This window comes from Eurypyga helias, unplaced genomic scaffold (genome assembly GCF_000690775.1).
Source record: "Eurypyga helias isolate BGI_N326 unplaced genomic scaffold, ASM69077v1 scaffold48462, whole genome shotgun sequence".
NCBI lineage: Eukaryota > Metazoa > Chordata > Aves > Eurypygiformes > Eurypygidae > Eurypyga > Eurypyga helias.
Window position 1 is genome coordinate 3,371 of NW_010237477.1, and position 13,253 is coordinate 16,623.

General features: G+C 45.3%; 1 protein-coding gene across 1 annotated transcript; it reads left to right on the top strand.

Moving 5' to 3' along the window:
- Nucleotides 1-290: 290 nt before the first annotated feature.
- Nucleotides 291-13,250, top strand: DDX17 (DEAD (Asp-Glu-Ala-Asp) box helicase 17; the record flags this gene model as incomplete). Its single annotated transcript, XM_010147458.1, has 12 exons — nt 291-441; nt 2,458-2,557; nt 2,681-2,814; nt 3,546-3,611; nt 3,908-4,049; nt 5,875-6,035; nt 6,125-6,297; nt 6,595-6,705; nt 7,161-7,222; nt 7,600-7,659; nt 11,935-12,174; nt 12,862-13,250. Coding segments are annotated over 12 exons (1,789 nt in total), but the record flags the coding sequence as incomplete, so codon positions are not given.
- Between the last annotated feature and the right edge of the window lie 3 nt (nt 13,251-13,253).

Sequence of the window (13,253 nt, forward strand, 5' to 3'; positions counted from 1 at the left end):
GGAATGTTGAGCTAGAAACGTAGAGACAGGCGCTTTGAAGCGATGACATACAAATGGCTGTACTGGAAGGAAACTTTGAGATGATTTTGGGTTTAGAGCTGAGACAGGGCAGGCTTATGTTATTTCAAGAAGCTGTAAGCCGTCACAGTGGTGGGGGGTGGGTTGTGTGTGACTTCTGCTAGAATATTGTGTCAACTTGGGGGAAAAAAAGAGTAGAAAATGCTTAAGAGACCTGCAAATCCCAGAGTAATTACTCAATCTATTTTTATAACTAACATTGACATTCCCAGGTTTGGAGCAAGTCGTGGAGGTCCTCTCCCGCCGAAGAAATTTGGTAATCCGGGGGAACGATTACGTAAGAAAAAATGGGATTTAAATGAACTGCCCAAGTTTGAGAAGAATTTTTACGTGGAACATCCGGAAGTGGCCAGGCTTACTCCGGTAGGTTTTCAGACTCTGTCCATTCATTTTGCCTACAGCAGGAAAATATCACAAGTGGAAAAAATGTCCTAGGAAGTCTGGGACAGTGTGTAACAACTGTCTTTTCATTAAGCTGGATTGGTATGTGTGTATGCTGCAGATCCTGGTCCTAGTTGCTGTCAGTATTTAACGTAGCAGACGTGATGCTGCTGCTCTTAGCTGTTTTTATACGAGACCTCTTACGTTTGGTCATTTGTTCATTGTCATAACGCTTGTCCAGTCCAGCTCTTGTCAGTGTAGGAAAGACTTAGAGGGCTTGAGAAGCTGCAGTACTGCAGAGACCCTGAAAGAACCTAAAATAATGAAACGAGAGTGGCTGAAATAATATTTTATTGCACTAATAATTGAAGCGGAAAGAGAGTGTGGGAGATGCTTGGTCTCATCCTCTGCTCAGAGCAGGGTTAACTGCAGACCTGCAGTGGGTTTCCTCATGCCTTGTTCTTTTGCGTTTGGATATCCCCAGGGTGCTGCTCCAGGGCTTATCTCATGGTATTCTTCCCCCCCAAATAATGATTTGCAACATCTCCATAGCCACCCGTCAGGTGCTTGAACATTGCAGTTAAATTCCCATTAGTCTTCCCTTTCCCAGGCTAACAAATTTGGTCTTTCTTCATACCTCCTGTACTCCAGCCTCTGGCTTTACTCCCACATTTGGACATGCCCTGTTAGAACACCGCCCTTACACCAGGGGCTCAGAATTGGATGCAGTGCTGTGTTTGCCCTGTAGATACCGGAATCGCCACTTCCTATCAACTTGAGTCCAGAGTCTTTTTTTCCCCTCCCCCATCTTTAATGTCTTTATATTTAGAAATTTAAGACATTTCATTCCTCTCGTGAGGAAACAGACAGACAGCGTTCTTCTCCAGTTGCATAGACATACAAACCTTTATGTGAAATAGGCATGAGAGATTTCTGTGCCGTAAAGGAACCAAAGGAGGCGTTGGCTTTTTAAAGAGACAGTCACTTGAACGACTGTCGTGGTTTAACTGCGGCTGGGGGCGTGCATGTGGCCAGCACCACTGCTGGATCACAGCGTTAGCTGCTGTAGCTGTCTGCCTCAGACAACTAAAAGGACTTTCACGTTTTACCCAGAAGTTGTGTTCTTTTTTTACCTTTTCAGTTCATGCACAGGAGGTTCGCACAAGTAGTAAGCTTTACGCTGTGGGTAAAGTGCACGTTTGATGTCGATGTGTGTCTTTCTGTTGGTTTTTAATGACCATTAGAATAAGGTTATGAATTGTGGAAGCATGTTGTAAAGCGCAGTTGGACTTGCAAGGTAACCTAGACAGGGATAAAATAAAACATTTTTGTAATCCTAAAATTATGCTTATGTAGGTACGCGTTTCGAAAATGCTTTGAGAAGTTCTGTTATTAAAAAAGATTGCGAGGGGTTACAGTATCATTATGGTGTTGCTTGCGCTTCTGTCATGCAGAAGAAAAGTGCTGGTTCTCAAAAGATTCCAATCAACGTTCTGAGTTGCAAATTGTCCAGAGAGCTCTGTATGTAACCACCTCTGGAATGTGTTAATTGAGGGAGGGGGGCTGCCCTGCCTTCAGCTTGTTTGTGGTGTATTAGGGCCTGCTCATTTTGTGTAGTTCTTAGCACTGCCACATAAAATGTGTTTCTTATCTGATCCCTTGTTTCTAATCCCTTTTGAAACTGTTGGTCATTTCTGGCCTCTGGAAGAAGAGTAAAATTTTTAAAGGCTATGTTAATAAGCTTCTCATGAAGAAAGGCTGGTTGGAAGAAGATACATTAGTCCTTCTAGACTGCATAGAGAGCTGGTACCTCTGAACACTGCGGAACCTGTGTGGTAGCTCGGTGCCAAGATAAAACCCTTAGGAAAGCAGTCCTTTTTAGATCTCTGTCCAAACAGAAGCTGCTATCTAGAGGTGTGTAGTGAGTTAATAGTTAAAAACGTGCACTTCAGGTCCAGGCTGCCATCTGACGTTTGTCTTTGCTTCCCCCCCCAATAGTATGAAGTTGAAGAATTGCGAAGAAAGAAAGAGATAACGATTCGAGGAATGGAGGGTTGCCCCAAGCCTGTGTTTGCCTTCCACCAGTGTAGCTTTCCGCGTAAGTATTTTGCCATTCTTTAAGATAATGAGGATTACTCAAAACCGGTAACTGTTTAGGCCTCTTCTGTTTTCTGAAGCTGCAGTTACCCTTTAAGAATTTTTTTTTTCTTAAATTCTTAAGAGTATGTGATGGATGCCTTGATGGACCAGAACTTCACAGAACCCACTCCAATTCAGTGCCAGGGCTTTCCACTAGCCCTCAGCGGTCGTGATATGGTGGGCATTGCGCAGACTGGCTCTGGGAAGACACTAGCGGTATGTATTCTCCCCTTTTATGTATTTGGTTAGTTTTCCTGGGTGCCTGACAGAAATTCCGCTTGGCTGCTAGTCAGTAGGTTTTGGGTTTGCCAGTACTATAAGCATAAAGTGAGATGATTACATGTTTTTAAAGCTTGCCTTATTGCATCATGGGTGAGGCTTGAAGTCTCAACTAGGCTGTCGTATTCGCAGGCATGTATTTTGTGTGTCTGTCTTTTTGGGTGCTGAGTCACTTCTCTCTGGTCTGTGCCTAACGTTGTGGTTTAAAAAACAGTAGGTACTGTTCAGCATATTTGTTTCATTAAACTATGCAAGTTAAAGAATGGTTGGGTCTTCAAGGTATCCTTTAATTTCATCTGCAGTGGCTAAGAGGAATTTTACCCTGTATGAAAAGTATTGGTTAGAGCCAAGATTACTCGATTCTGCTAACTTAGACTCCAAATTTAAATAAGCCTTCCTTTCAGAGGTGCTGAGCAACTACATTTTGTGCTCACATTGAAGCAGGTATGGTTGGTCAGCAGCTCTGAAAATCTTACCTTCTGTTGGATCACAAGTATCTGTGTCTGCAGAATCCTGATTTGAATTTAGCCAAGGTTTCTTGCTGTCTCCCACGTCGGGTGTTGGCTTCTCGAAGGGATGTTAGGCGAAATGGGTGCTTACCATGTCAGGAGATCGTTGGCACTGGATGTTGAAGTCCTGTGTCTTGACTTAAAGTTCTTCTGTTTCAGTACCTGCTGCCTGCAATCGTTCACATCAACCACCAGCCGTATTTGGAGAGGGGGGATGGCCCAATTGTAAGTGCTCGTCGATTCTCTTCCTTTTTGTGTATAAGGCATGGCTCCATTCATGAAATGTGTACTTTATTTAATTGGTGCATCAGAATAGTAAGTGGAGAAATGTTTACTATTACAATGTGAGCATCCCACTCATTAGTTGAAATTCTCTGCAATTGCTGACATAGTCTAAAGATATGTAAATGTTTTAGCTAATAAAGAGCAGATGGTCCAACTCTGCTTCTGGTGTCTGTGCGGAGCCCTTAAGTTAGGGCTGTGTGCGCAGCTTGGCGATTCTGAATCGCTCCCTTTTGCAGTGCCTGGTTCTTGCACCTACTAGAGAGTTGGCCCAGCAAGTGCAGCAGGTGGCCGACGATTATGGCAAGTGTTCAAGACTGAAGAGTACCTGCATATACGGAGGAGCACCCAAAGGGCCCCAGATCAGAGATCTAGAAAGAGGTAACTTTAAAAACAGGTGCCTGCGGTTTCGGGAGGAGGTGCTATTGTAAAAATGAAACGATCTTCTGAAAAACTGTGAGGAGTGGGGGGTGTGTGGATGAATGGCTAGCTCTTTCTCCTGCTACAAGCGTAGTGCCTACACAGTATTTCTCTTTTGTTGTGTAGTCACCTATTTGGATATTGCATTTTTTTTCCATTTTCTGTTTAAACTTTCTGCTTGTGAAGGGGGAAAGGGAACTTGGCAGGAAGAGAACTGGTCATTCTGAGGAAACGCAGTAGCAGTACGTTTAAGGAATGATTTTCCTTAAACTAAATGGCGAGGTTTCTGCCCAGGCTTATTCAAATAATCAAACTTAATTCCTGGGTGTATAGAAACCTCTTTAGATAGTAGGGTTTTGGGTTTTTAATTGTTCTTGGCACTAATCTGTTTCTGTTCGTGTACCCTATAACGTTCCGTAACTGCCTTTCCATACATGGCAAGGGGCTGGAGTTGAGAATGCAGAACCAGTTCCTTATCAGCAACCGCTGTAGTGCATTTCATTATTGAAAACTGCAGTAATGGGATAAAGGCATGTGGTAGGAGGCTGTGGGATAGCTCTGTTCAGGAAAAGGGTAGCGCATTCCAGTTCAGTGGAGGAGTCGAAGGTTGCATGATGAGTGCTTGCCAGTATCAGCTTTGTGGGTTTTTGCACACCTTTCTGGAGTGCTGCAGAATAGGTGTTCTCCTGGTCATAAAGAGAAGGCTTTGGTTAGAGGGTGGGGGCAGGTTCAGTGCTCTCAGTTCTTTCCAGTGTTACTGTCTTTGGATGATGGCTTAGTATATTCTGCAGCACAGATTGTTGAATAGATAAATAGTCCAGGTTTTGTTTTTTTTTTTTTTATTAGATAAATAGTCCAGGTTTTGGTTTTTTTTTTAATTCGCTGTGATCTTTCGGGTTTTTAGTGAATTTACTTTGGAGGAGTACACTGACGACACAGATTGCAGTTTATTCAGTCGTGCTGGCAGACCAATGGCTCCCTTAGAAATCTTAACTCTTGCATGAGCTTTATAGTAACAAGAAGTATGCCCAGCTTTGTCAGCTCTCAGGACCCCAGGTTGCCACAGACAAAAAGGTGTGGGTTGCCACAGAATACTCTGTAAGTGCAGTGCCACAGAAGCTGTTCTGTGGGTCTTTCAAGTGACACTGAAGGACTCACCTGCAATATCTGGGAATCAGCGGGAACCTGTCCCTTCCTTTTAAGGAATGCATAAATTGCCATACCTGGTGTGAGTTAACGAATATTTGAATGCTGATTTTATGCTAACAGGTATGGGCAGGACGGTTGTCTGCCACTGTTAGGACACCATTACTCAGTGTTCAAGTCCATGCTTTCTCTTGCCGTATTTAAAAAATAAAGAAAAAGAAATGGCAGTAAGCTGTCCTGTGTAGCGAGAGGAGCGCTTCATGTTTGCTTAGCGTGGAGCTTAGCTGGACTTTGCTCTGTAGACTGCATAATTCTGGATGGAGTTAGGTCAGGCTTGAAGAGAAGCTTATTTTACTTCTGAGTTTTGGACAGCTCTTCACTGGTGTTTTCTGACAGTAAGCTTTTAGCTTCTGTACTGCATTTATTATTCTAATGGCACTGTAACAGTAATTTCAGAATGGAAAAAAAATTAGAAAGAAACTAGGGCTTCTGCTGAAATGACTCAATCTTGGGTACGAATGAGGGTGGTGCTTTTTTTTTTTTAAACAATTTTCCTCTTGAAGGTGATTCATTCTGACTAAAAATACCAATTGACATTCAAATGAAGAGCCTTATTCTTTTGCCTCATTCTGTTTTGAAGGTGTGGAGATCTGCATTGCTACACCAGGTCGCTTGATTGACTTCCTTGAGGCAGGCAAGACCAACCTTCGTCGGTGCACGTACCTGGTGCTGGACGAAGCAGACAGGATGTTGGACATGGGATTTGAACCCCAAATTCGTAAAATTGTTGACCAGATAAGGGTGCGTGAAGCTTGTAAAAGGACAGCCTCCTCTGGTTTCTCGTTCCGAGTCTGGTACCTTCAATAAAATCCGTTTTCCCTTTTCCTTAGCCTGACAGACAGACTCTGATGTGGAGTGCCACTTGGCCGAAGGAAGTGCGCCAGCTTGCCGAGGACTTCCTGCAGGACTACGTTCAGATCAATGTGGGGAACTTGGAGCTGAGTGCCAACCACAATATCCTGCAGATCGTGGATGTGTGCATGGAAAGCGAGAAAGACCATAAGTAAGCTGCTTTTCCTACTGTTTTGCTTTTTCGGGTTGTACATAAAAATCTAGATTGCTTTGTAAGCCAGATACGAAGTGAGTTGCTGTATTATTTAACCTTTGAGTGTCACAAAATAAGTCAGCCCCACTGCGTGTGTTCTAGCCGTGCCGTTGTACAACAGGCCGGAATTCTGTGTAAGCGGTACTGACCGACCTAGGTGGGTGCGTGCTGTATGCGTCCTCCATGCGAGCTGGGAGAGTGCTCCTGTGGTGGTGTATATATGGATGTACATCTTGGCTCTCACGTCTGTTTTAGACTGATTCAACTGATGGAAGAAATCATGGCAGAGAAGGAAAACAAGACCATCATCTTTGTGGAGACAAAGAGGCGATGTGATGATCTCACTCGAAGGATGCGCAGAGATGGGTGATTAGCTTCCCCCCTCCCTCCCTCCCCTTCTTTCTAGTGGGAAACAAAACTTGTAATCAGAAGCCGTAAGGTTTAAATGTTCGTGATGCTATTGCTGGGAACAAGTTGCCCGTTCCTTTCCTGACTGAATTCAGCCTTCGTTTCCCAGAAGGTTCCAGTCCATCGAAGTATTAGCGCAAGAGAGAGTATTTGTAAGCTGGGCAGCTTCTGGTGTATGGGAATACTGATTGGGACTGTGGGATTTGGCTTAGATGGTTGTTCATGGAGTTGGTGGGTTTAACATGCGGGAAACAAACCAGCATACGTGCTAGGTAGATACAGGCCAGAGGAGTACAGGGAATAAAATATAACTCTTCTATTTTTTGCCTTTTTACTGAAAAGCCCATAAAGTTTCCTGTTGCCTTTAATATATGCACTTTCTGTCTATACTAATGTGCATTTCTGTTTGGCAGTTGGCCAGCTATGTGTATCCATGGAGACAAGAGTCAGCCAGAAAGAGATTGGGTGCTTAATGGTGAGTCCATCACTGAGGGGAGAATAACTGGGCTGCTGTGCGTAATTTACTGAGACAGGCTTTTCTCCAGTCTTCCCTGTATTTTGTCTCTATGACCAGTAGATACCTCTCAAAAGAACTTCTTTGCCTTTGTACTGTTGATTTCAGTACGCGTATTTGCCTTTTTTCTCTTTTGCCAAAAACACGACTGGGAAAATGGTTTAACCCAGCCAGCTGGATTTTGGAAAATAGTTGACACCTTGTATCCTGGCTTGCTGGGGTTTCTGAAATTGACCCATCTTGCTTAGATTCTGGAAAATGAGCATTTAGTGTAAATCAAGTTCAGGTAACTGTATCTTTTTGAAAAGTCTTACTTCATAGCATGCTTTGTTTTGCAGAGTTTCGTTCTGGAAAGGCTCCTATCCTCATTGCTACCGACGTTGCATCTCGTGGGCTAGGTTTGTACATATAGACCACTCTTGCCTACTGCTGCATATTTTTCTTCTTTGGACTGAAATATGTTTTCTTTTTTTTAAAAAAAAAAAAATCAAAGCGTGATTTTCCCCCACATGTGAAATACATTTTTTAACATTAATCTTTTTTTTTTCTTTCATATTCAAAGTCTCTTCCTGCTCCTAATGAACAGGCTTTGGTCTGCAGCAAGGCCTAGGCATGACCAATCGATCGCCAAGAGGGAGAAGAGACGTCCAATTATGCAACCCAACCCTTCCACCACACTCACTTCTTCCCCAAATCCAGCTTTTGATGCTGGATGATAGGGACGGATTGCTCTCCGTTCAGAGCGTGTCAGATAAAGTTCAAGTAGAAAGTTGTGGGAGAGCATTTCGACAGCCAGTAGCTAATATTCTCCCCCAGTGACACCCCCCAGCTTTGAACATACCGACCCCAGTGTCACACGCATGTTTACCCCACAGATGTGTTCACATCTGAGAAAGCACTGCTCCAGATCTTGGGTCTTGTTGACATGTAACCTTCCCTCCTCTGTGTTCCTTCCAGGCAGGACCACTGAGATCATATATGGCCTTTAACATCGTGTTACCCAAATGTGTAACTGAATCAAAATTGCACCGCTCTGTTCCGGTGGCATGAAACCGGTCTCTCTGGATGCATCAGTCGTGCCCCCTTTTTAAGAAGCATATTCGTGCTGTGAAACGCTCTGTGCGCTAAGCACAGGCCTTAGGCAGCTGCCCACTCTAGGAGGAGGATGACTTCTGAAGTGCCCCGAGTCCAGTAACGGACACTGAACACTGCCCCCTCCCTGAGCTCGATAGAAGATAAGCTGCTTGGGGGTCCGTGTCTCACTGTAGTAAATTTTAGATGAAATTACTGCAGGTCGTTGCAAGTAAGCCCAGAAAAGCCTCTAGCTGTTAGAAATCCCGGTTAGCTGAGCTCTCTGGGTTTTTTTCATATGCTGAAAGGGTGGCTGAGCTGTGCATCGCATGGTCGCTTTAATACAGGCAGACCGTTGCTAGGCTTGTCAGCCTTTGTTCACACAACCTTCGCCCCTCCTTCCCCTCCCCCCATCAAAAAAACGTCCTACACTTCCTCGGAGAGGTGACTATCTGGACTTCAGTCTCTGCCCTCTAGGGTCATGTCTGGACCTGTGCAGGTAGAACTTGGGCCTGTTGGGAGAAGGGACTGAGGCCTGAAATCAGTTTATATGAAAGAGAGCTGCTTTCTCTAGCAGCGTTTTTTAAACAGGCTTGCTATGTGCTGGTAGCTTCTTTGTGCATCTTGCCTAGACATTTAAAACAGCCTCACCCCCCTCCAAAAAAAAAAAAAAGCCAAACAAAAAACCAAAACCCCACTCCCCCCCAAACTGCTCAATTGGATGACACTTCAGAAAACAGTCTCCCCATTTCCCATCCTCCACTTCACCTGAGCTAAGGGGGAAAGGTACCAGAGTCTGTTTCTTGTTACTGAACAACATCTCTGCTTGTTTTGGGGCCCTGAGTTTGCTGCTTCTTAAAATAAGTCACTTAACTAGCAAACTTCTGGACGACTTCCTCCAAGATCCTGGAAAGTGAAGGCTTCTACCTAAATAACATAAAACAGGGGCGCGCGCGCCTTTTGGCTGAGTCACCAGGGCTTTCCCTCTTCCTAATGGAACATTGGTTTCAAAAAAGCTTCTTCCAGGTAAGTTCCGAGTCCCCTAATGACTTCTTTGTGGTAATTCCCTGGAGTGAGGTCCTCTCTCTGCACTGATTATTTTTTTTTAATTACTTTATTTTTTTTGTTCGGTCTATTAAACTAAACCCACTGAATTTGTTTTGTTTTGTTTTCTTTAACAGAAGCTTTGATATCAGCTGCAGATCATTCTCAGTGCAGGGGCGGGGCTGCATCTGCATTGATGGTCTAAACAGCTCTCTAGGCTGGCATGTTTGCTAGTTTGTCTCTCTCCCCATTACCCATGGGAGACGGTCTGTGCCATAGGGTATTCTGATGGTCTGACAGAGGGAACGTGTCCCGGGTAGCTCTCCAGACCGATTTACTGTTCCAGGTCTTGATCCTGCCACGTTACCCTCTGAAAGCGCAGGAAGGTTGCGAGTGTGCGGCAGCACTTGGGAGCACGCTGGACTGGAGAAGCCGGGTCTTGCACTGGCTCTGGTCTTCAGCGCGCTGCGTGCTCTACCAGGACCGCTCTCTAGGCCGGAAAACACCCTTGCATTTTCCTCTTCCTGCCTTCCCGTTCTTCCCACTCCTCCCCAGTGAAGTCAGTTCCATCTACACGGCTAGGCTACGATTCCCTGTGCTTTCTCCTGGGAAAGCGCATCCTTGTAACCTCTGTGGCAATTCGAGTCGCTTTGCTACCGGTGGATGTGCAGAATGGGACTGACTGAGGATCACGTAGCCTGCAGCCGGCCGGGCTCGTTGCGGCCTGGCTGTGAAGATGCAATCTGTCATACGTGCTCCTCTCTTTACTTCACTTTCCCCTTTTTAAAAAAACCCTGTTGCATCAAGAACCCTAGCTGGAGACTCGCGCAGCCCCCTGTGAAACCTGCCTTCTCACTCCCTTTTTTTGGTGTGATTCAGGACTTTGGAGTCAGCAAAGACTGAGGAGCCCCCCCTTTGCTGTAATAAGAAACAGACATAAAGTCCCCCTCTTGTCACCACAACCCTCTTGTTTTTATTTTTCCCGCAACCCCTCTGAAATTGATGCAGTCTGGGCAATAGATGCAGTCTGACCCTTTGGATGTAATTTTTGTATCTTCATTTTTTTGACAATTGCCCCAAAGAACCCCGAATAGGGGCCAGAAAGCGTTGGAGGACCTGAAACTTTTACCTGAACCCAGGTTCTCCGGCGCTTCACAACCAAATGGGGCTACAGAGAAGCGTCTAAGCCAGTTCACAGAGCGAGCGTGTGTGGGGACTTCTCGCTGCCACGGACCCTTGATGCATGCTCCCCGCGCTCCAGTGGTCCCGTGTCAGAGGGCGGAGTTTTCGAAAGGAGGCCGCCAAAAATAAAAGGCAAAGAGACGGGATCGGCTGCAGCGGTTTCCCACAGGAGGAGGGAGTGTGCATCGGTCTGGTAACAAACAGAGAATGTTTCTCTCTTTAAAACAAAAAACCAAAAACAAAAGAAAGGAAATTATAAAAATCTGTGTTTTATTTTGGATATTTTCAGAATATTCTTCTTAAAATACAGATTTTTAACTTTTTTTTTAATGAGCTGTTAGGGCACTTATTGTAATGTCATGCTTTTAAAAGTATTTTATACTGTAGCAAATAGGTGCTTTTGGTACTTGAGGCGCTTTCACCGACGCGTTACACTAACATTTACTTCGTTTCTGTGCCGTAAGCTTACGAAGTCGTGACTTCCCAAAAAGACGTGCAGTTCTGCACTCCAAAATTGTCTCAGGGTTTTGTACACAAAGCGATTTTGATCATTCCGTTTCCTGCTTCCGTGTGACGCTGGAACTAGGAAACTGTTAATGGGATTCCGGAGTGTCCAAATGACAAAAGCTTGCCAGAACTGGACGGGCCAGCACAGTGAAATGTTAGTGCACATGCATTCTGGTGATGACTACAAGGCTGAGTTGAGATACTCTAGGTCTGGATAATTGCTAAGGAGTTGGCTGAGTAACACTAATGCAATTGGAGCGCCCTAAGCTTTAGGCTAGGGACAGTAGTTCACTGTATTTTAATTAGAACTGTAAAACTAAACATTTTTAAGATTGCCTTTTATTTCATGTTGCGCAGTGGCAGGTAAGTGATCTCATTACCGCTAGTATTTGTTAGACTTCTCCCAACAGAGTAAAAGCTTTACCGTGGCAGTTCTGCCCTTCCTCCACCCCAGTTTGCTCTGTCTGACGGTGGCGTTTTCACTTGGCGGATCATGGGTTTTTTTTTTTTAAAAAGCAGAGGATGAAATCCGCTTAGTTCATTCACAGACATTAGTGTCTTTGACACATGGAGACAGAGAAGTGCATTCCGGGGAGGATGAATCGCAGTGCAGGGCAAAACTGCTTTGAAATGACGGCTGGTTTTCAGGACGCTGATCTTTGTTCCTGATGATCTTAAATTTGTCTTCTACTCTTTTGGGATGAGTCTGTCTTGTATTTATTCCGTGCAGTTACTAACTTTGTATTTTTTTTTCTTATTACTGTCACCTGCATTCGTGCTCCCCACCTTTCGTTGGCACGTCCTCTCTTCTTCTCCCCTTTCCTCAACCCCACCCCTTCACTGTGCTTCGCACCTGGGCACCTCACAAGACGTGGAAGACGTTAAATTTGTGATAAACTACGACTATCCGAACAGCTCTGAAGATTACGTGCACCGCATTGGCCGTACCGCACGTAGTACCAACAAAGGTACCGCCTACACCTTCTTCACGCCAGGAAACCTGAAACAAGCCAGGGAGCTTATCAAAGTGTTGGAAGAAGCCAATCAAGCCATCAATCCCAAACTGATGCAGCTTGTCGACCACAGAGGAGGCGGAGGTGGTGGTGGAGGTAAAGGCACATGGGAAGAGGGCTACACAGGGAGTAGGTTCCCCATTTTGGGGGAGGGAAGGTGAAAAGAGGGTAGGGAAGTAGTAAGCACAAGTCTGAGCTAACACACAGTAGATTAGTAACAAAGTTGGTGTGTACCCGAGTTATCAACACGTTAGGTAGATGTCCAAATGGATTTCTGTCCAAAAAAAGATGGCGTGCAGGCTTTACCTTAGCTGTTGACTTCTTTTTTTTTCTTCCAGGTAAGGTCCTACAGAGCTAATCTCACTTGAATTAATGACTTGCAGCTCCTCCCTAAGCGCGGGCAGCAGGCTGTGTGCACGTGCAAAATCGAGATCACTGAAGGGATGGCACTGACTTTACCTTCAGGGACCCCTTTATTTCCCGTGCTCTGAAGGAACAATAAGTTTCCTTACGTTTCCACGTTAGCCCAGAGTTTCTCCTGTTTCTTTGTTTCCAAGCACGCCCTTTAAGAACCCTTTTTGGGCTCTCTACTTGCACCTTGACCAAAGTAGAGAGGAGCATACGCACAGCTGGGCAGGGGAGTTGGAGCCGGTCAAAAGAACTTGCTCCTTGTGGGCAAAATAGTGGATGTAGAAGGGGGGAGAAAGGGTGGCATAATTGCACCAGAGGTCATTGTTTTAAGACTTGTTCATGGTACTAAATCTTTAATATGTCCATCGCCAGGAGGTCGTTCTCGTTACCGAACGAGCAGTTCAGTAAACAACCCTAACCTGATGTACCAGGAAGAGTGTGACAGGAGGCTCCGGGGAGTGAAAGAGGGCCGGAGAGACTCGGGTGGCTTCAGAGACCGTGAGCGTGGTGACAGTTATGCCAACGGAGCCAACAAGACCTATGGCAGTGCCTACGGGAGCCCCAATTCCGCTTTTGGGGCAGCACAGAGCCAGTATGGTTACGCCCAAGGGAGCTATGGAGCAGCTGCCTATGGCACGAGTGGCTATGGCACTGCAGAGTACAGTGCTAGTGGCTATGGTGCCAGCACCACAGCTGCCACCGCTGGGAGAACCTCACAGAGCACTACCCAACAGCAGTATGCAGGGATGGTGGGGCGCTCGGGC